Genomic DNA, 22343 nt, shown 5'->3' with positions numbered 1-22343 from the left:
GCACGCGTGCCATAGGTTGCCTGCCCCTGCTTAGGCCTTTACCATGACATAAATGAATGATGGCATCAATAACTCAAATATCAAAGGAAATTTTCATTGAGAAGAAAAGTGCATTTGATAATGTTTCCATTCAGTATTTAAAGAGGGGTTGCAGATAATTTCCCCACTCCTCACTTTACAAAAAAGTAAGGGTCTGAGCTAATAGTTGCCCAGTAAGGGCATTATTTAATTATACTGTATGTGTTTTCTGTGGGAGGTTTAAGAACACCAATGTTATAAGAGTGTGCCACACAGGACTGTGAGTAAGAGACTGAATATACTTACCTATCATGGGTGTAGCATCCAAAGGTTAACACGCTTGTCATATGACAAGGGTCCATATCCACTGACTGCAATAGCTGCTTTTCCTCCCAGGAATCTCTATGTCTTAGAAGAACCCTCACAGAGCTTCCTAATGGATATCAGTAAGGGGTTGGCAACATAACTCTTCCCATTAGCTGCTAGTTTGCAGCAAGTGGAGCTTTTCCAGAGCTTCTTACAGCTGGCTTGGAAGCCCCCAAACCCTGCAGTCATGGGAGGCCAGGCCAGGAATCAATGACAATTCCTTTCCTCACAGAGTAACTTATCAGCAAGAAAGAGCAGCTGTTCCTGGAAGCAAGAAGATCTAGGCACTATCAATTCCCCCAAATTATCCAGCTGCAACGAAAGCCGACAGGACTCTACCCACTCTATCCCTCACACTGAAACTGGCATCGCCACCCTACCTTCTCCAGTCCAGTTTGCAAGGGAGTCCCCTTAATAATGCAATAGGTGGAGGGGAAACAGAATGGTGCCATGGGCTGTGTCTGCCCTTCCCATATTCTCTAGTCCCCTCTGGGCCTCCTTACCTCATCCTGCTGAAGAGGTAGAAGTTGGACGAGGGAAGGGATGCCTGTGCAGACAGAGCTCTCCTCTCCACAGCTCCCCTCCCACATATGGTGCTTCAAAAGTCTTTCCCACTGCCTGGAGTACAGGAAGGCTGCTTGAATGGGAGAAGGTGGGAGATCAGAGCCCTGGTGCCCTGTGGCTGCAGCTTTTCCTGCCCCCTACCTCAGAATGCCTGTGTTACAGAGGTGGGGGTAATGTTAGTGCTCAGTGCTGCTCCAAGACAGGCACATGATTGGTGAGGGAGGTGCTGTGCCACATGAGGGAGCCACAGAATAACCCACTCTTCACTTTACAAAAAAGTATAATTAAATAATGCCCTTACTGGGCAACTATTAGCTCAGACCCTTGCTTTTTTGTAAAGATGCATTAGTGGGAGCTGGGCTTATCTCTGGTTTGATGATGGGGGAATTCCTGGGGGACATAAAACTCAGGGATCCATCCCACCATCTGATCCCCCCCCCAATTTTTTTTTAATGATTCTCGTATTGGACAGTTACTAACCTGACCTTCACTTTTTTGGGAAAGTGAGAGCTGGGGATGGAACAACACTTTTAAATGTATGTGTTTTGTTATGAAAATGTTTAGATGAAATTCTCTTTTGTGCTACATTTTAGGTTGGCAAACTGATCAAAGAAGCTGCTGGAAAGAGTAATCTGAAGAGGGTTACATTGGAACTTGGAGGGAAAAGTCCTAATATCATATTTGCAGATGCAGATTGTTAGTAGTTCTATTTATCTTTTTTTCCTGTTATAGCTACCTTCCTCTTTTGCTTCTTGGTCTTAGACAAATGTATCTAAATCACTTTTGTTTTATTTCTTTTCTATGCGTACCACATTTTGCATTTGTCCAGTACCCATATGGGATCTTTCATTCTTTTCTAGTCATGCCTCAGGACCTTTAACTTAATTTTCACTTAAAAATTGGAAAAAAGGACCTTGGTCTGATATTCATGGAAGGACAGAACTTTTGTCAGTGTGTCAGCCCTTAGTATTGTGTGGTAGTATCACCTTTGGGTACAAAACTAACTTCAGTTGTGGGACACGAATCCGTAAGATTCTGGACCAATGGCAAGAGTGCTGCTAATTCAGGCAGATGGATATCTGAAAGCTGATCATTTTCAGCTACCACAAATGAATCCTCCTTTTGGCACTGTTGACCCAGCATCATGAGAAAATGTGGAATGAAAATTCTGTACCATGTACTCAAAGGTGCACTTATCTAAGTATATCATATTTAGCTGTCTTTTGAATAGTAGCGTTGGATATATGTAAGCAGGTGATCATCTGTGCCTTAAAAGACCACATAATGGAAAATTTTACAAATGAGGTGGCATGACAAAGGGAGGCAAGGCAGCTTTTCCACATGTTCTGAGCATTCAAAACCAGTATATGTAGAGATGGTAAAGAAATGAGACTTGATTAAATATTCATTTCATTGCAGTGGACAATGCTGTGGAACTTGCACACGTTGGTCTGTTCTACCATCAGGGTCAATGCTGCATAGCAGGCTCTAGGATTTTTGTGGAAGAACCTATTTATGAAGAATTTGTCCGCAGGAGCGTTGAGCGAGCTAAGAAAATTACCCTTGGTGATCCTCTGTCTTGTGGTGTAAATCAAGGTCCCCAGGTAGGTTATACTTATCTAACATTTTATGGTCCTGTAATGCAATGGCAAAGAGGCACTGGGATGGGGTGTACTCCCCATACTGGCCCTGAGAGGGTATATTAGGCCCAATTAACCTATAGGCAGCACCTGGAGGAGCAGCCAGGGAGCAGGGAGTGATTAATCAGCTATGAGGCTCAACTGGATAGGAACAGGAGGGGCCTGAATAAAGCCGGGTAGTTGGCAACAGAAAGAGGCTGTAGGGAAGTAGGCTGCAGTCACTCCTTGGGAGAATAGAGGTATGTTAGGACTATAGAGGATAGTCCACAGTTATTCCCTGGGAGGAGTGTTGGGAGGCTGGCAAACCCAAAGAGGGGGGAAGCCAGGAAGACAGGAGACGTCTCAGAGGAAAAGCAGCAAAGAACAGGAGTGTAGACCTTGGCTGCTGTTTAGAGGGGCCCTGCGCTGGAACCCGGAGTAGAGAGTGAACCCGGTTTCCCCTACCAGCCATTGTGGACGTGGCACAGGCCAGGCAGAGGCCAGTGAACTGCCTGGGACAATTTGTTCTGGAAAGTCTTTGTTTCACCCTTCCACCCTGCCCCGGAAGGGGAAACACTCATAGTGACCTGACCGGAGGGCTGAGTCACAAAGAGGAGGCTGTGGTTCCTGGAGTGAGTGGGCCTCTGTGACAGGCACCACACTGTAAAATATATTCTATTGTTAATTACTGTGATGGGTTGGATCACAGAAACCTCCTTGAGACTGCCAACCGATGTGCTAAGACTACCTCTAAGCCCATTTTCCCTGGCAGCTTGGGACTTCAGTGCTCTGCCTGGTTTGAGCCAGACACGCTAGCCTGCTACAAACCCAGACCCAGGTCTGAACAACGTCTCCCACAAGCTGCAGGCATAACTGAAAACAGCTTAAGAAGTTCTCCTGTCTCCAGCACTCAGATACCCAGCTCCCAATGGGGTCCAAACCCCAAATAAATTTGTTTTACCCTCTATAAAGCATATGCAGGGTAAACTCATAAATTGTTCACCCTCTATAACACTGATAGAGAGATATGCACAGTTTCCCCCCCCCAGGTATTAATACATACTCTGGGTTAATTAATAAGTAAAAAGTGATTTTATTAAATACAAAAAATAGGATTTAAGTTGTTCCAAATAATAACAGACAAAACAAAGTAAATTACCGAACAAAATAAAATAAAACACGCAAGTCTAAACCTAATACAGTAAGAAAGTGATTACAGATGAAATCTCACCCTCAGAGATGTTCCAATAAGTTTCTTTTTCAGACTAGCCTCCTTCTAGTCTGGGTCCAGCAATCAGTCACACCCCTGTGGTTACTGTCCTTTGTTCCAGTTTCTTTCAGGTATCCTTTGGGGGTGGAGAGGCTCTCTCTCTCTTGAGCCAGCTGAAGACAAAATGGAGGGGTCTCCCAGGGGCTTAAATAGACTTTCTGCTGTGGGTGGAGACCCCTTCCTCTCTCCTATGCAGAATCCAGCTGCAAAGTGGCGTTTTGGAGTCACATGCAAGTCACATGTCCATGCATGACTCAGAACTTTACAGGTGGCAGCCATTGCTTACATGCTATCTTGAAAGTCCCCAGGTAGACTTTTTATGTGGATTGGAGTCTTCCTAGGTCTATTGTCCATTAAGTGTTTCTTGACTGGGCACTTAACTTGCAAATTCCTTTCTAAAGAAGCTGACCAAATGCCTTACTAAGGCTACCGAAAATCAAGCAAATACACAGCCAATTTCATAACTTTGAATACAAAAATGATACATGCATATAAATAGGATGAATATATTCAGTAGATCATAGCCTTTGCAGAGATATGTTACTTGACATATGTAGCATATATCATATTCCAGTTATGTCATATTTACATTCATAAGCATATTTCCATAAAGCATTATGGGGTGCAACATCACAAATTAGAGTCCTGGAGAGGATTACATACCAGGAGACCGGCATTTTATGCCTTACTATCTTTAACTAAAAGTTCTTGGGCAACATACTTCACCTCCTTGTCTCAGTTCCCTCTTCTATAGAATAGGGATAATACTATAATCCCTACCTCCCCGCCAAAGTGCTTTGAGAAAACTCAGATGAAGGCCATTGTAGAAGTTCAAATTATTACTTATATATACTAATCAGATACCTCTAACAATAATATATTCAAGTACTACCACTGTATTATAAGTGAACAGCTGTGCAGAAGTCAAAGTTACTGATATTTTTCCCACTCCTCCAAGGCTCTTGTGCTTCCAGTGCTGCTCCCCAAAATATTGCAAATTTTAAACACATTGTATCACAATTTGGTGGTGACCCAATTTGCTCTGCAGAACCTTAGCCTGTTACATAAATATCCAATTAAGCATATTTTAAAATATAACATTATGCAACTGATAAGATTCTTTTTCGGTTACTTATAGAATAAAAGTATCTTCTTAGGCTATGGCTACACTTAAACTTCAAAGCGCTGCCCCGGCAGCGCTTTGAAGCGCTAAGTGTAGTCAAAGCGCCAGCGCTGGGAGAAAACTCTCCCAGCGCTGTCCGTACTCCACCTCCCTGTGGGGAATAACGGACAGCGCTGGGAGCGCGGCTCCCAGCGCTGGGGCTTTGACTACACTGGCGCTTTGTGCGCCGCAATTTGCAGCGCTGCAGAGGGTGTGTTTTCACACCCTGCTGCAGCGCTGCAAATTTGTAAGTGTAGCCAAGCCCTCAGAGATGATAAAGCTAGAGCTGAGCAAAGAAAACTCCCCAAAATTAATGATTATAAAATGTTCCTCTTCCTGGCAACTGTACTGACACTTGGAATAATCAAAGACATCCCAAAAGATGGAAAAATACATCCAAAACCATCCTAGCTGGGGAGTTTGAAAGGTGTGTCCTGTTAGTGAAGTAACAACGATATCCTGGGTTGAATAAACACCAAGGCCAAGGAACGTGGTGTTCATAACAATGAACTTCAGAGAATTAAGGTGTGTGTTTCTTAGTCTAGTGTGTGATTAATACTGAGCTAACACAAAGCCACCCTCATGTTATTGTTGCTGTACTGAGTTTAAAATTAAGTGCTCCTGCTTGATATAAAAGAGGAAAACAAACCTACGACAATCAAAAGTACTGGTGAAACTGCTGAAAGGTACATTTCTGAAGAGGTTTAAAAGGAAAATAAAAAACCCTTTTCTTCCCACTCCCACCATATCCCTGGCCCTCATTTTCATTCTTAGCTCACCATCACCCCTTATCTTCCTCCCAGGCCAGCAGAGCTTTTATCCCCAGAATCAGTATGCTATACTATTGCTTACACTGTTTTCCAAAACTGAACTGAAAAAGGGATGGACTGGATTCAGCTGAACATGGTGAACAACAGTTACACACATTCAAGACAGTAACAACAGTATTGTTTAATAATTATTTCAGACCCTTCCCTTTTTTCTGTAAGTTCCTTGAACTATTTTAGACCTCTTCGGAGTCCAAAAGGCAGCAGCAGTTTGTGACGCAGCTGCTTCTTTCAACTCACCAAGAGCTCCAATTGAAATATTGACATTTTTTATATTGGAAAGTGAGTTAAAAGTGACGGGTGGGCCAGACCCTGGAGTTGAAAGAGTAGCTGTGCACTTTGGAGGTAGCTTAAAATTCTCACTTTTAGTTCTGCCCATTTCCCTCCTACTCTAGCTGCCTCTCTTCATCCTCTCACACTGCTTTTATTTTTCTTGTTTCTCCTCCCCCATATCCATTAAATATAATGAGCATGGGATGTGTGTGTTTTGTTCTTTACATTATTGAGGTACCAGGACCAAGATTTTGCAAAGTGGGGGGTGCTTAAAGTTTGTATGTCCATTTTGAGGTACCCTAAGAGGCCTAACTTTGAAAAGTTCTGAGCACCCAGCAGCTCCCATATAGGCCACTTATTTTGGTGTATGAGGGGCCCAGTTTGGAAAATCTTGGTCCCACTGGACTCCACTGGAGATTTGTGTGCAGGTGTGATGTCATTAAAAGGACCCAATCAGAATGTAGACCATCGGTGTCTCCAGCCAAACTCTAACATGTAGGAGACACAGGTTCATTTTATTTTATTTTTTTAATTGACCTGCTAGAGAAATGTTCCCTCTTTAACCCAATTCCCAGGATTGGCAAGATTTCTGTCTGAGATTCTGTGTGCAAAAGTCTTATCATTTCCAAGAGTGTTATCAAACAGCCATGTAGGGCTAAGAGTGAGAGCTTTATTCCATGCGGAAGCGGAGCTTCCCAGCTTCTCAGTGAAACCTGTCTCTTACGCTGGAAGGACCTGGTCATGACACTTTTATTTCTATTGTGACACTTGATGTTATTTTGGGAGGTCCTGCACAGTGGTACTCATGGGAGCACACTATATCATCACATATTCATTCATATGTACATGCACATTGACTCACACATTATCATCACTTATTTTTATTTGGGTATTACTATAGGGCCCAGAGGCCTCCATCAGATTAAGGCTCCATTGTGCTGGTTGCTGTCCAAACAAATAGTATGAAACAGAGTCTTTCCTAAACAGCTTACAATCTAGTTTACATTATAACTGTAGTCCCCAAAGAGTTAATTTGGAAAGTGGACACAACTGCCAGCTATTTCAATTCAATATTTTTTATTCTTCATGATGTTGCACATATCAAAGATATTTTGCCCATGAGGATAACAGTAACCTTATATATCTATTGTGTACAATAAGGCAATTGCTTAAAAGTATAGTGGGTGGCCAAGGTGGGAAAACTGTTAGACTTCAATCCTCATAAATATTTTCCAGCTTTTCTTGTAGCTTTTGTTGAACCATTGGGTAGGTTGGAACCTTACAAAATAGACTGAACTGACCCAGGGTTCTCCAAAGCCTTTTAAAAATACTGTTTGATGGGAATGAGTGTGATAATACTAGAGCTGATTCAGCTGAAGTGTTTGGCTTCCTGCTTTGTCCTTCTGTTTGCTTAGTCAACTCTCCGGTCCCCTTCTCTACTGTGTGGAAAAGGGATGAGGTGCAAAACATCCATGGTGATACGAGACCGCAAAGAATGAAAAAAGAAGAAAAACTGCTTCCCAGATAAAGCTTTCTGTGTATACTTTATTAGCTAAAGAGTTTACTTATTACTCAACTAAGTAAGAGTTTACATAGAAACTCTCCCAGTAAGGTTTTAAAACACAACTGTAAACAATGGTTTTAGCAGTTGACAATTTTAAGAACTGGACAAATCATGTGAGTATTACAATGAGATTTGGCTTGAAGTCAAATTCTGTAGCAAGAGTTTAGTTTTCACCTTGTCTCTCTAAAGTACTGTGTGTGTCATCTTAAGCAAGAAGATAGAACTCCCTCCGCCCACCCGCCAGCAAAATGATATAATAATGGACAAAACTGCTCAATAAGAATGCTGATAAATGCTGGGCAAAAGTAAACATAGTGTGCCTAACTGAACTTAATCAATGGGAGTTTTGCCACTAACTTCATTGGGACCAGGATTTCACCTTGAGTGTTGTGCTGTCCAGAGTAAGGACCCTATCCACACTAATGGATAGGGGTAACTGTACTCATGGGAGTAGTCTCTCATTGTCTTCATATAGGGCTGAACTTCAAAAACATGCAGAAAAAAGATCTCAGAGAAAACGGACAAGATCGGAAGGTTCTCACCTATAAGAAACAAGTTGTGTTGTTGGTCTTATATTTTGAAACTTATACAGAGTTACTTGTCCATTCCTGTCTGTAGGAAAATTTTGTACAATAGTGTGTTTATTTTGCTGCTACAATAATAACTTTCTAACATGGTACAACTCTATTTTCTGTTATCAACTTTGCCATTTTGTTGGGAATGGCTTGTCTCAGTTGCATTCCCATTGTAAATGCCTGCTCCTTCCACATCTCGCTCTGATGGACCTGCCAAGCTGATATATGCTTGGCGTTGCTTGCATTTGTTTTTTGATTTTGGTGTAACACGATAAACTGCCATTCAAGCTCAATGCCAACAATTATTCTGTATTCCAGCAACTTCCAGTGATAGAACAAAATGAAATAGTACGGAATTCAAATTCTGCTGTGTTTTCCCCCTCTACTGGTGTTAGTAGAAGAATGTGACCAGTCCAGCAATTCTTGGGAAGGCTTGATCCCAAACAATCTCGCTGACGTCAGTGGGTGCTAGATTGGGCCCTGTATTAGGACTGCAGGATCAGTCTCAGTGATGCCCACTTGCATGGGCCAATAGTAATTCCACAGATTTCAGAGTACAGAAAAAAGTCTGCAATTAATGTATTTTATAGAGGAGAATCTTTATTTTTTTTATGCAACTAGAATATCAGCTCATTTAGAACATTTAACCCTTTGTACTATGCTTATATTTCTAATTACTGATATACCGGTATATGTTCTGGATACATTTCTAAGAATGCTGAATTTGTTCATCATGTTAAATACTCCACACATATACCGGTATATGGAAAAAAACTGTAAAGTTTTGAGACTTTAAAGACAAAAAAAATTTATGGGTCTTTCCAGCTGTTTCATTTCAACATGTAAGATTTAATGAAGCTACAGCATTGTTAAGGAGCGATTAATAGGTTGGGAAGGGATTGCTATCAGTACATGCTACTTTTATCTCTCCTGCAATATATTTTCATTTAGATTAATAAGGAGCAGTTTCGTAAAATCCTTGACCTAATTGAGAGTGGGAAAAAAGAAGGAGCCAAACTGGAATGTGGAGGAGGTCCATGGGGAGACAAAGGTTACTTCATCCAGCCCACGGTTTTCTCTAATGTTACAGATGATATGCGCATCGCCAAAGAAGAGGTAAATAAATTCATGACAGTCTGTACTTTCACACGCAGTTCTCTGCTTAAATGTCTGTACAAAATATCCACTTAAAAGGTCAATTTGGTAGATAAAATTTTTCGCAATAAATCTTTTCATTCTAGGGTGGTTCAGTTTAGAATCTCTTTCTTAGTTACTTACATTAGCTTAGTCAACTCAATGAAATGTGCTGGAAAAGGAGAATAATCTGCCTGGCTAAAAAAGGTTCCAGTTAGAGTCTATATGAGACAACAGGTACAGTGGTTGGAATTGTTAGTTGCTGCCAGAGCTAGGGTAACACATAACAGAGAAAACAAATCTTTCAGGGACAGCTTGTGAACGCCTTGAGGGGCAGCTATTTGCTGCAGTAGTCCCACTGACTTCCGTGGAACTATTCTGTTGAGTAGCTGCTCCCCCATGGGTTCACAATTTGGCTGTCAACAGATTAACGTAAAGGGAATAAAAAAGCCCTGGTGCCTCTAGAATGAATCCTGAGGGGTCAGGAGCAACAAGAGAGTGGTTTAAAAATCACCTCTCAGTCAAATAGATTTGAAAGCTGTTTTGGTAGCTTTGTTTGTTTGTTTTGTCTAGAAGTCAGATGGGAAGTCTCACAGAAACATACTTCCTCACCAGTTTTACTGGTTTCCGGTAGGGCATCACTCCCGCAAGAATAGCCTCTCTGTTATCTGCACTGATCTAGATGAAACCAGGATGGGCAGAGACAATTTAAAAATGTTAAAGTTTAATTTACAATTTTGAACCTCAGAGGTTGACTTTCAATTTTAATTTGGGGGTGGGGGGAGGATGTTCAGGTGCCTGCTTCTTTTATCCAAACCAATTCATATAGCCTTAGTTGCAAAATTAGGACTAGCTGCTGCGTCTAGTAAAGTTATGCACAAATCTCCCATTCATTTCAGTGGGAGCAAGACTGAGCCTATGTGGTACTATTCTTCTATCCCTAGTTACAGAAGTACTGAATGAGGCAGCATTGCAATTTCTGGCTGAGAACACAGAGCTAAATGAATTGCCCAATAACAGAAGAAGAGCTGAGTCTAATGGAATATTTTCCAGTGTAATAGGTAACACCCAGAAGGAGAGTAGAATTAGTTATTTTACTTGGCTTGCCTGTTTAGTTGCACAGGCACTTGTGGAGATAAAACGCTAAGACAAAGTTTATGAGAGGAAAAGTTGAATGTCTTTTTCAATTTAAAAAATGGAGTTGACAAAAAAAATAAGTAATTTAAGAGATCAGTGGAACACTGAACAGATCTGGTAACATCCTGTAACTTCATGTTAGGTATTAAATGATCTTCTGTTTCTCTTTAATTATTTTCTTGTTTACAATCATCTTACTTTAATTAATTGTAGACTCCATATTATTCTAACTTCACTTACACTTAGGATAGTACTGAGCATTTAGTTATCATGCCCTAAAGTCTATTTTCTTGATTTGACTAATAACATAGGAATAAGACTCATCTGACAGAAATAAATACTTTTGAAATAAATTATTTCAAACAGTAAACCCTGCTGACGTTTCCACAGATTTTAACCACTTTTATTTATTTATTTATTTATTTTTTGATCTGAAATAGATTTTTGGGCCAGTGCAGCAAATCATGAAGTTTAAAACTGTAGATGAAGTTATCAAGAGGGCAAACAATACTCACTATGGGTTAGCAGCAGCAGTTTTTACCAAAGACCTTGATAAAGCATTGACATTTGCAACTGCTCTTCAGGCTGGAACAGTATGGTATGTAACAATGATTTAATTATCCCTCATTGATAATATTTATAAGTAGCCTCTGCTGAAATAGGAGGCCATTTCAACAACACTTTATTGTGTGACTTACTATATGTTTTTCTTCTAAACCTTTCTGGTCTCTAGGGAGGCAGATTCCATCCCCTTGCCCTCCAATACCTCATTTGCTATTATGTAGTATTTCTCATGAATCTGCCAGTTAGAAAGTCCAGGTGACTTGATGAACTCTCCATACACAATACTGTGGTCGCACAATATAAACTCAGTTCATAAAACTCAGTTTCCCACGTTACCTTAAAAAGCCCATTCTCTTAAAATGCTTCAGACATCAACTTTGGTGGAGTGGCACCCTGGGGATGAGCTGAATGGAGAGAAAGACTCAAATAATGCAGTTCTCCACATTGAGAGTGGCCCTGGTGCACCAGTAAAGTGGCACAAGATAGTGAAAGGGGTAGACAGATTTTTCAAGGACCCAAAGCTTGGCCTTATTTTGTGTTAGATCTTAAACACCACACAATTAGCACCAGTCCCTTGTCCGATTAGATTTGTATTCTTTTGTGACTAATGTATGGTTACTGGTAACCCAAACAAATGCACCTTCTTACAAATGTAATTTTAGGGTTTTGATTCAAGAGTAAGTATTTTTCTTTAGATTATTTAAAATTATATAAACCCTTTAGAGAGAGAACCAATGTGAAGCATCCCAGTAGTCAATAACAAAAAACATTTAAAGAGACTAATTTTAAAAAAAAATTCTTGTCTCAAATAAATGTTGTTCTCTGTTGAAATCTCTGTTTTCTTCCTAATCCTCACTTGCCAGTGTTGAAGTCAGTGGGACCTGGCAGTGAAAGAGAAGGGAATTAGACAATGTAGAAATGAAGAATCTCTCAGTTGAAAATCCTGGAGGACTGAGTCAACTAATCAATTGAACCAGTAGAAGGCTGCCTCTGCCCACACTATTAATTCTGCTAGTTTTCAGCCCTATTTACAATTTTTGCCATAGGTAATTACACTTCTACTGAGGCTTCTTGTCCTCAACAGCAAATAATATAGTGTAGTGGAACTGTCATGCAGAATCCAACAGAATATCCTGAGTGAATAGTGAAATGACCCTAGATTTTGTTTCTGAGAATAAACCTGACTGTTCCTTGGGCTCTGAAAAATGGTGCCAGAACTTCACAGATTTTCAATAGGAGGGAGATTTGTTATAGTTGTCAGTTACAAATATAAAATCATCATTATCCCTTGAAGACCCTAAATTTATAGTACAAATCCAGTGTCTACTACTGTAAATGCAAGTATTACCGTTTCACTGAACTATGAACGACATACCTGGTAAGTATATTTAAGATCTTCAGCTGGTAGAAATCACCATAGCTCTACTGAAATCAAAGGCACTATACTGATGTTCACCAGCTGAGAATCTGGCCCATGATGTGTAAAATCATCTTTCTTTTTCAGGGTTAACTGCTATAGTGCAGTGTCTGCTCAGTGTCCTTTTGGAGGATTTAAAATGTCAGGAAATGGACGAGAACTGTAAGTAATGCTTCAGATCTGTACACTGGGGTTTAGCTACATGACATTCGCAGGAATTCCAAAACTCAACTTTGGGGGACCACTTTTACCATTTCTCACTAGAACGCTTTACCTAGGGTCTGTAGTGTCATATAGTTCAGAGCTTTCCTGTTATTACATATAGCATCAGGCAAATCATTTCATAAATGTCAGTAATTAAATTATTGACACGGTAGCCAGTGTCTCAAAGAATGGGCACTTGTGGTGAGGTATAAGGGCTCACGTGTACATGCAAAATTGGTATTTGTGGGTGCAGATTTCCATTTTGCGTGCACACAGGAATGTTTTCATACAGTTACCTGAATGCTCATGTATAATTTGTGGATTCCACTTTGGGTGCTCAGTTTTTGAAAATTCAACCCATCCTGCATATTGTAACTAGTGAGGCACACATTTCAAAAGTTTTGGAGGTTCATTTTAGTTTAGATGAACATTTCCAGGTTTGCAGGCTTGTAGCAACAACATTTTAAAATTGCTTCCCGGTTCCACTTTACTCAAAAGTAGCCACAGAAATAACCTTTCACAGTCTTTCAGTCCTTCTACCTCTGTTTTTGACCCAAACCACAAAGTGGAAAGGTACATACAAATTAAAAGCAAACCAAACTCTTTTGAATCACTGAAGTTTGGTTCATATTCCTTTTGGATCACTTGTTGGTTTATCTGAGCCAGCTCACTCATCCCTACTTGTAATATTTGCAGATGTGATGAGTCATGTAATGAATAATATCATGAAACACCTGACATCATGTAAGCCTGTGGCATTAAATAGCATTATGCCTTCTGATTTTCAGAACATACATTGAGAGCAGCCATTTGCAAGTTTCTAAAGAACACCAATATATCACAGCAGCAATGTTCCATCTACATTAATTTGTTAACTGAAGGGTAAAGCCAAAACAATAAATATTTTCCCTTTCATTAAGTCTCATGATAGATACTTGCATTGAATAACAGAATTAATTTGATAACAACATACGTACAGGTGTACTGCATCTGAGTTAATGCTCTCGTTCTAGAGATAACGAGTAGGGTTTTTCAAAAGCACTCAGTATTGGCCTCAATCTGCTTCTTTTGGCAAAACTCCCATTAATTTTGAATGGAACAGCTAGGCCAAAGCTAGGCCCTTTTGAAAATCCCACCCAAAGTGAACAAATGATGATTTAAGCTATTGCTTAAAGACTGTTTTAAATCTGGTATGTGTCAAATACCTGAGGCAGCCATTTCTGAACCACTGTCTTTAGAAACCACTCTTTTTTTCCCTTCCAGAAATCAGGAGATACATACAGTTATTAGAGAAAGATCTCACCACTGGAAATTGTACAAAAATAATGTAAACACTGGTATTCTCTATAGTAAGGGTTTTTAAGGAAGTTGAGCACCTAATTCCCATTAGTGCCTTTGAAAATCTCCTCCCTCATGTTGTGTAGGAGTGCATCATGAAAGTTAATGGAGTGACATAAAAGGATAAACAGGAGGCAACATTTCCATTGGCTTGGGTGTCTAACGTAGGAATCTGAGTCATAAGTAAGCCAAACGAGAGAGAGAGAGAATGAGAATTTATGGAGAAAAGTCATATGGAAAGGAATACAATTTTATGTTACATTTCTATACACAACATTTGGCAAAAACATTTTCAAGGAGCGGACACACAAACAAGCAAATGTGTGATAAATAACACAGAGAACAAAAAAGTAAATGTGTCAGGCTATATCTAGAACTAAAGCTAAAAGAAAACTTAGTGGGTAACCATTACAGTGAAGGTTATACAATTTGGCTGTTAAAGTAAATAAATGAATGCTATGAATGGCCAAGATGCCTTGTGAAAGTAATCTCAGTAAAGGATTTCTCAGTGTAGGGTCCTGATAGTTGATAAATCTTAGCTTTTCTCATATGCATACTTAATAGTATGGTTATAGGAGCCAAGATATAATTAGATTGTAGCAAGGTCTAGCTTAATATGCTGTACAATCAATCAATTTATCTAGACAGTGTGGCATAAAATGTAAAACATCTAGGAAATTTGAAATTAAAGCATATACAGGCCATCCTGATTTCACAATGTGCCACCATGATAGGTTAAGGGTCAGTCTGATTTAACTTTGTTTCCTGACTTCTGTTGGTTTATGTCAAAGCCTGAACAATATTTAAACATAATGTTGTATACAGTTTCTTCACTAACTAAAAGTTCCCATAATGGTTTAATTATGTGTTTCATTCACCCAAGAATAAGAATCTTAGGAAAATTCAGATAACTGAGGAAGGCCCTGCAAGGTAACTCTGTAAGCATGTGGGTGTATGCTGTGACAAGTTCCTGATTTGGGGCTCAGAAATGCAGTTTAATGATGTGCTAAATTTCTTTAGTAACATTGTTTCATACCAAAATGGAAGTCCTTTGACACATTTTTTCCTGGGAAGCAATTGCTTTTCTGTTGAAAATAGCATCCAGCAGAAGCCTAGCTATACTGAAAACTTCCAAGGAGGCCAAGAAAATGTGGCCAGTTGCACAGTGCTATAGCAGATCCATTCTGAGACATCACTAATATGATCAGCATTGCAGCGAGTGCTATTGTTGTTTCTCGTTTATCTAGGGGAGAATATGGCATTCACGAATATACAGAAGTTAAGACTGTCACGATCAAAATTCCACAGAAGAATTCATAATGTTGCTTCAGGGCGGAATTTAGCATCTTCAAAATGCTAAGCAAATCTGCAAAGGTTAATTGTGTTGTGAAAATTTTTACATCCCAAATTATTCATTAACTTGCAAACAAGGAATTTGCTTACATTAACATGATCAAGATTAATGTAGAAACTTTACATGTAATTAACTGAGAAAGGGAAATTCTTATTGAAAAAGGACTATTTTTTCAGTGAGAGATATCTGTAGTGCTATGAAAATGTCTTTTTTTTCCAATACGTACAGCTTGTGCAGTTTGATTTAATGTGCTATTCTAAATATTAGATGGCAAGCTGGCTTTACATTTCAGGACCTTAGCAAAAGCACTTAGAAATTACTATCAAATCGATATTCTTCTCTGTCTCTTTGGAAAATCATAGATTTGTTCTGGATCCATTTCTAAGAATGCTGAATTTGTTCATCATGTTAAGTACTCCACACATGTAATCTGGATGTAAACCTTATTAAAATCTACTTTCAAATCTAATATTGTTTCTTTTACTGACATTTCAAATGGCAATAGTTTTCACTGAGCACTGTACAGTACACTTTGGATGCTACAGAATAGCAGTACTCTCAACCAAATGTGCTTAAGTCATAAGTATATTAAGTTGGCTCTAGGAAAGCTAAACTGCCTAATTCTTTGACAATGTTGCTTATAGAAGAAAACTGTAACAAATACATAGGTGCACAGAGACCAGGATAATCGAAGTCCAGCATTTAGGGTATGTCTACACTTAGAAGTGGAGGTGTAAATTGCAACATGAGGTGACATACTCAAACTAGCTCTAATTGAGCTGCCATGCTAAAGATAGAGTGTGGCAATGCAGTGGGAGGGGCGAGCTGCTCCAAATAAGGACTGCAGTCATGAACATGGTATAACCCCCTAGAAAGACAGACAAGAAGTAGAAGCAGGGTTCCTTGGGGGTGGTACACCTGCATTCTCTCTCTCTGTCCTGTTTCTCTTCTCCACTTTGTGTACACACACCCGCCTCAATGTTTTTCTCCAACTGTTCTCTTTAACCTCATCTCTCCATTATTTTCCCCTCCTCTTCTTCCTGATCCCTCTTGTTGTTCTTCATCTTCTTCTCTCAGCCTCTCTCACCCCTATTTTTACTCTCACACAATAGGGCTCCTCGTACTATGTGGTGGAGGCACCGTGTGTTGATATTATCATTCAGCACCTCTGCCCACACCCTCCCACTGCAGGCTGCCTGCAGCAACACCAGCAGCCACTAGCTAGACCTGGAGTTGCATGTGAGGCACAGAGAGTGCTGCAACAGCACAGACCCGCTATCAGAGATGCTTAGTGGTCCTAAACCCTGCTGAAGTCAAGACCCAGAGCAGTTGCACTGGCTCTCCCTTCCCATTGACAGCCCTACAAGTATAGTCTGTCCATTAGCCAGGATATGGTACATTAGAAAACACAAAATATGTACAATACAGAGGGTGTTGCACAGTACAGAATGGAAGAGGATTTTATTTATTAGGGGTGTATTTACACTGGAGTGTAAGCCCAGGGCCTGAGCTCAGACTCAAGCCTAACTCCCCTTCTGTCTACACACAAATCATGCTAACCCAGGGCTCAGACCAGGATTCCAATGGTGTGGATGGTCTGAGCTTGAGTCAAGCCAAGACCCTGGGTTTGAGCCCTATTGCTTTGCACTGTAGACTCAGCCCTACTGGACTCTTGCTCTGGGAATCTGCCAAAAGTATCCCACAGGTCAATTTTCTTTGTCCTTTACACAGTCAAGTTTGGTGAACTGTCAAGTTTTCCCACACTGCACCACAAACAAAGGGCTAGAGCAGCCATATTTTGGGAAGGCGCTCGGACATCTGAGATATGGGTGGTTGGACTTGGGCCTGCATAATGCAATGTAGATTCTGGAGCCCAGGTTGGGACCCAGGGTTCACCAGTTCCTAACCTGGGGTTACAGATGAGTGTAGACACTGAAGCCCTGGGTTATAGAACCTAGAGTCTGCTAACTTGATTTCTACTAACCTTGGGCTTACGTTACAGTGTAGACATAGCTTGTGATACATTTGTCAGTGCAACCAAAACCCAGATTGGAACTTCACATCTGGCCCCTTCGCCAGATACTAACAAACTCCCCTGGACTATGGGGAAGATAAGATCAGGATCCTGTCTTGGTGGCCAGACCTATCTCTACACAGGATTCTGTATTATCCTTTTCTGGAAGATGATACCCCCAAATCAACTCACTCATGCTCCAGAACAGTCTCATCACCACCCACATTTGGAGAATAAGCAGGATCCACATTCCAGCTCCCATCAGCAGAAGACTAAGGGGCTGTAGAAGAAATTGAGCAGAGAGAAAAGTAGAGGGGAAATCAACAGTAATAGAAATGCAAGGTGATAGTGGTGGAGGGAGATTGTACACAGGGGCGGCTCTAGGCACCAGCAAAACAAGCTGGTGCCTAGGGCGGCAAAATCTAGGGGGCGTCCCCTGCAGCCGGGGGGGGCAGCTGGCTGGGCCGGCGGACTGCGGCAGCTCAAGCGGAGCCACCGGAGCCGCGGCAGGTCCAGCCGAGCCATGCGGGACCAGCGCTCCCTCTGCAGTCATGCCCGCGGGAGGTCCGCTGCTCCCGCGGCTCCGGGGCGCCTCCCGCGCATGACTGCTTGGGGCGTCCAAAAACGTAGAGCCGCCCCTGATTGTACAGGGGGGAAAAGAGCAAGAGAGAAAACACTGATGGTAAAATAGAGGCCAAATCAGAAAAGAAAACCTTGAAAGAAAGAAAGAAAGAAAGAAAGAAAGAAAGAAAGAAAGAAAAAGAAAGAAAGGAGGGGTTCAGGAGGGGGAAATGAAGCAAAACATTTAAAGATGAAAAAAATGTAGAAAAAATAGTCAGTGGAAACATGGATACTAAAAAGAATTAAAGACTTGGCAAGATACAAGGCAAAGTGGAGTCTAGAGGTGGGATTTTATAAAGCTATGATTCTTGGCTCCCACTGAAGTCAGTGGCAAAAGGCCCACTGGAGCAAAATTAAGCCATCAGTGACCACCTTTCTGAAATTTCAACCTAGAAAGAGAAAAAGAAAAGAAGGCATAGAAACAGAGGGCTATTGGAGAGGCTGAAATCTGCCCTCAGATATATGCATGCTTCTCTCCTGGCCTTCAGTTTTTAAAAATTATGTTAGAGCTTTATGCAGTATTTTGAATCTGGTTTTGTGGTTTGGCAGTTTCTAACACAAAAGAAATCTGAACATGTTTCCAATTTTGCAGATGAAAAGTGCCCTCTTTCAATGACTAAATATCATTTGAAAATTGGACATACACAGCTAGCTGGCATCTCACACAGGCTTTATTTCTGTCTTTGCAAACATCTTGGGTGTTTGCAAAGACAGAAGGGTCAGATGAGTGTGTGTGTTTATGTAAAGGCAAACTCTGCCATTCAGCCAAAGAGGAATAAACAATATTTTCCAGTGGAGCCATGTCTAACACTGGGTTAATCTGATACTGTGCTGAAGTTATTCTCAAGGACTGCCAATGTAAAGAGATACACCTTTTGGCAATTAAGTAAGACTAAAAAGACTAAACGTGTTTGTGTTTGTCCAAAGTATTTGAGATATGTCTGAATGAGGCAAACCAAGGTACTGTAGCCCAGGTAACATAAGGTCAGTCAGGTCTCATTGTCTGACAAAAACATTCAACTCAGGAGAGTTTCAGAATATATGGAAGGTCTTACCCATAAAGGTCCAAATCCTGCCCCAATATGCAGTTTGAGTAACTCAGCTGGGTACTGGAGGAGTCCTCTCCAGAGTACAGAGCAGGAGCAGAGCCACTTTGTGACACTACTACAACTTCCCTGGCCCTTGTACCTGCACTCTCCACAGCAGGGAGAGTGGTTTAAACTGGAGGATGTTCAGAGCAGTAGATCCTGCAGCCACAACCCACCCTGCCTCTAACTGCAGTCAGGCTAGAAGCCCTGGGCAAGGCTTCACTCTGTGAGCACATAAGGGGCACATCCCCTGAGTCAGCTCCTGGTATTCTATCCCTCCCCACCCATGCAGCAGAACTGCAGTGGTTACAACCTGTCTAAGGCTGTCCTCAGGAGCCTGGGAGTGGCGGGGGGAATTGGAGGCTACATGAGAGCATAGCACTTTCAATGAAATGTTCAAAGGGTTTCCTTAACTATGCCACAATGTTATGGACTCCATCCATCCACATGCACAACCTTTGTCAATGGCATGTTCAAATAGATAATAATGGCTTGTACTTACTTCGTTTGTGCATGCATAAATGAGGTCTTATGCTTACAAGTATAGCAGAGGCAATTAAAGAAACCCTTTCTTTCTGGCCCTCATTCACTACTGTGTTATTCCTGGTTTTTGCCAGTGCAAGGCCACTGAAGTCAATGGTATACAACAGGAGAAGGGCAATGGCTGATCAGGCCTCTCACTGGCATCTGTTATTTAGCAGGTTTGTGAAGAAGTGTCCACCATTTTAGAGTAAGGTTCACAGGAGAGGTGGTCTAGCTGCCTGTTTTCAAAGCTGAAAACTGATTGCTCCTGGGGCCCCTGCCAAATTTATTTTATATATTAGATTTAAATAATGAAAAGACACCCATTCAACTGTCACAGAACAGCTAGTCTCTCTGAGTAGACCAGACATGGCTCCTGTCAGAGCTGGTAGCCCAATTGAGCTAATTTAAGGGGGAAGGGCTACCCCTGGGGCTATAGAGACCTGTCAGAGGGCAGGAAAGGGAGGAGTAAGTGGGACAGGCTGTGCTTGGGGAGTAGAAACCACAGATCTAGGAGTTTAGGGAGGTAGCGGAGCTCGCTGCTACTGGGAAGTTGTGAGACTCAAAGCAGGATCACCAGAGACCCTGGGTGGGGCAGCTGTGAACACTTCAGACCGTTGGTGAGTTAAGGGAATGTTTTTATTTGCTTATGTTTGGACAATAAACATTGTTAAAGGAGACTGGGCATGGCAGTGTATGCTTGGGCTGGCAAGAAGCCCTGCCATGTTACACCATTAGTAATGCAATACAATTGCAGCAGCATTCAAGTAATCATTTAAACAGGAATGTAGCCAGCCAGCTACCTTCAAAGCTCCTTTCCACCCCTCTTTCATTATAGGAAGCATACCCTCAGCTCTCTCAAATAGCTGTCTTTTGTAGTATGCCTGGAACATCACCAAATTCTGACTATTTCAGACCAAGTGGGAGAGAGAGTCCCTGCAGCCCTGCCAGAGAACACCTTGCCAGCTGCCCCCTCTTTTTTATAATGAGGAGGATCTAGCTTGGCTGCTGCTGACCACACCTGTGGCAGTATAACATAGCAAGAGAGGCAAGCCAATTAGGGCCAAATAAATGTAGCTCTTAGCATCCCCTGGTTACCTAGTACCCAAGCTGTGGGAAGTTCAGATCCTAAGATATAAGGCAAGAGGGGGGAAAAAAAACACACCAGACACTGAGCGTGCAGGGGTTACTGGGTATGGCTAAAAAGATAATTCCCTGATGAAGCAGGGTTTATGGAGAGATTTGAAGAACTTGGTAGCCAAAAAGGAGATGGAAGGGGAAACCGATCCAGGTTTAGGGGGCTGCATAAAAGCCACATGGGAGAAAAAGAAGGTGAGAGAAATTGCAGGAATGTAAGAAGCAAGACCAAATGAGAACAGAGCTAAGGATTAGGGTGAGATTATATAGGATTTTCCAGGGGAGGATGAGGAGATTGAATTTAATGCTATGAAAGATGAAGCCACAAAATTTGCTTCTCAGCAGTCCCTAGTATCCATTCCAGGAGAGGTTCCTCCTGAAAAATCCACCTGTTGGACCTGCATGATTGTTGCAATGTCTCCTCTTTTCATTCAAGGCACGTGCCAGTTCTGCTGGCTTGAAGGCTACCTAATACCCATTTACTAAAACCTGACATTTAAATCATTCCTTTTAAGGAAAAGCCCATTTTAAAGTCACTGTCAGAGTGAAAGCAGGCTCTCTGAAAATTGGGAATGATAGTTCTCTGGGAACTTAGTGGGAGGCCCTAAAGAACATTTTCAGAGGCTGAATTATAGCCTTTGCCTGGCAGAGAAAGAAACTGGGGCTTGACGAATAAACTGCTCTGGAAACAAAAAATTAAAGAGCTGGAAGCCCAACACAAATGGATTCAGTCAAAGTGTTACATAGTCTTGTAGGAAAGACATAAATCACTTGGTGTATGAAATATGGGACAGGCATACAGGTCCAATAAACAGACCTGGGAATAGAATGGGTTGATTGTTGATATTCCAGCTAATGAAACAGTCCTCAAAGGGCAGTGACAATGATGATTCACCCACAGTATAATAAACTGACCTAGAAAGCAGAAGAGACCCACAGCTGCTTTTGCACATTATTACCAGAGCTCATACAGCGAACAGGGAGATTTAGGAGATGTGCAAGCCAAAATACAACAGGGGTTTTGCGGGTAGAGGGCAGAACACTGCTAAAGTAGCAAAACTTTCCAAAGAGAGAGCTTTGGAAACAGGCAAACTAGAGGAGACAAACCCCTTGGACGTTTTGGTATGGAGCTGACTCCAGTGAGACCTACCTACCAGAAATGGGTTTGAATGTGTTGCGGGCTCTCTTTCATGTTTCATCAGAAACAAACATTACTCATAGACAGGACAGACAAACAGCCACTATTATGATATGACTGAAGAAGAGTAAATATTTGAATGCATGTGCTTCCTGATGCACCAGCATTTGTTCAATATAGGCTATTATTATTATGACTAAATAATAAACTCCTTGACAGTTATGACTGAATGCTTGATGCACCTTGATCAAAAGAGGAGTCCAGCCACTCAGAATAATCTGATGATTTTAGCTAAGCATTACATGTTTTGAAACAAACCATTTGAAACAAACCCTGACATCTGATATCATTTGGCAAGGGGAGTTCTTGATAAGAACTCCCCTTGCCAAATGATATCAGATGTCAGGGCCTTGCAAGTTGGCTTCCCACTTGAGATT

General features: G+C 41.3%; 1 protein-coding gene across 1 annotated transcript in view; it reads left to right on the top strand.

Moving 5' to 3' along the window:
• The window catches only part of ALDH1A1 (aldehyde dehydrogenase 1 family member A1), a 48557-nt gene extending 32702 nt beyond the window's left edge, over window positions 1-15855 (top strand). The window contains exons 8-13 of the mRNA XM_039543910.1: window positions 1542-1644; window positions 2368-2552; window positions 9190-9354; window positions 10950-11107; window positions 12578-12652; window positions 15280-15855. Of these exons, the coding sequence (XP_039399844.1) occupies window positions 1542-1644; window positions 2368-2552; window positions 9190-9354; window positions 10950-11107; window positions 12578-12652; window positions 15280-15352 (759 nt within the window). The 3' untranslated portion in view covers window positions 15353-15855. The remainder of the gene's footprint in view (window positions 1-1541; window positions 1645-2367; window positions 2553-9189; window positions 9355-10949; window positions 11108-12577; window positions 12653-15279) is intronic.
• Window positions 15856-22343: the final 6488 nt, after the last annotated feature.

The sequence above is a fragment of the Mauremys reevesii genome, linkage group 6 (assembly GCF_016161935.1).
Source record: "Mauremys reevesii isolate NIE-2019 linkage group 6, ASM1616193v1, whole genome shotgun sequence".
NCBI lineage: Eukaryota > Metazoa > Chordata > Testudines > Geoemydidae > Mauremys > Mauremys reevesii.
This window is presented reverse-complemented; position numbering and strand designations above follow the sequence as displayed.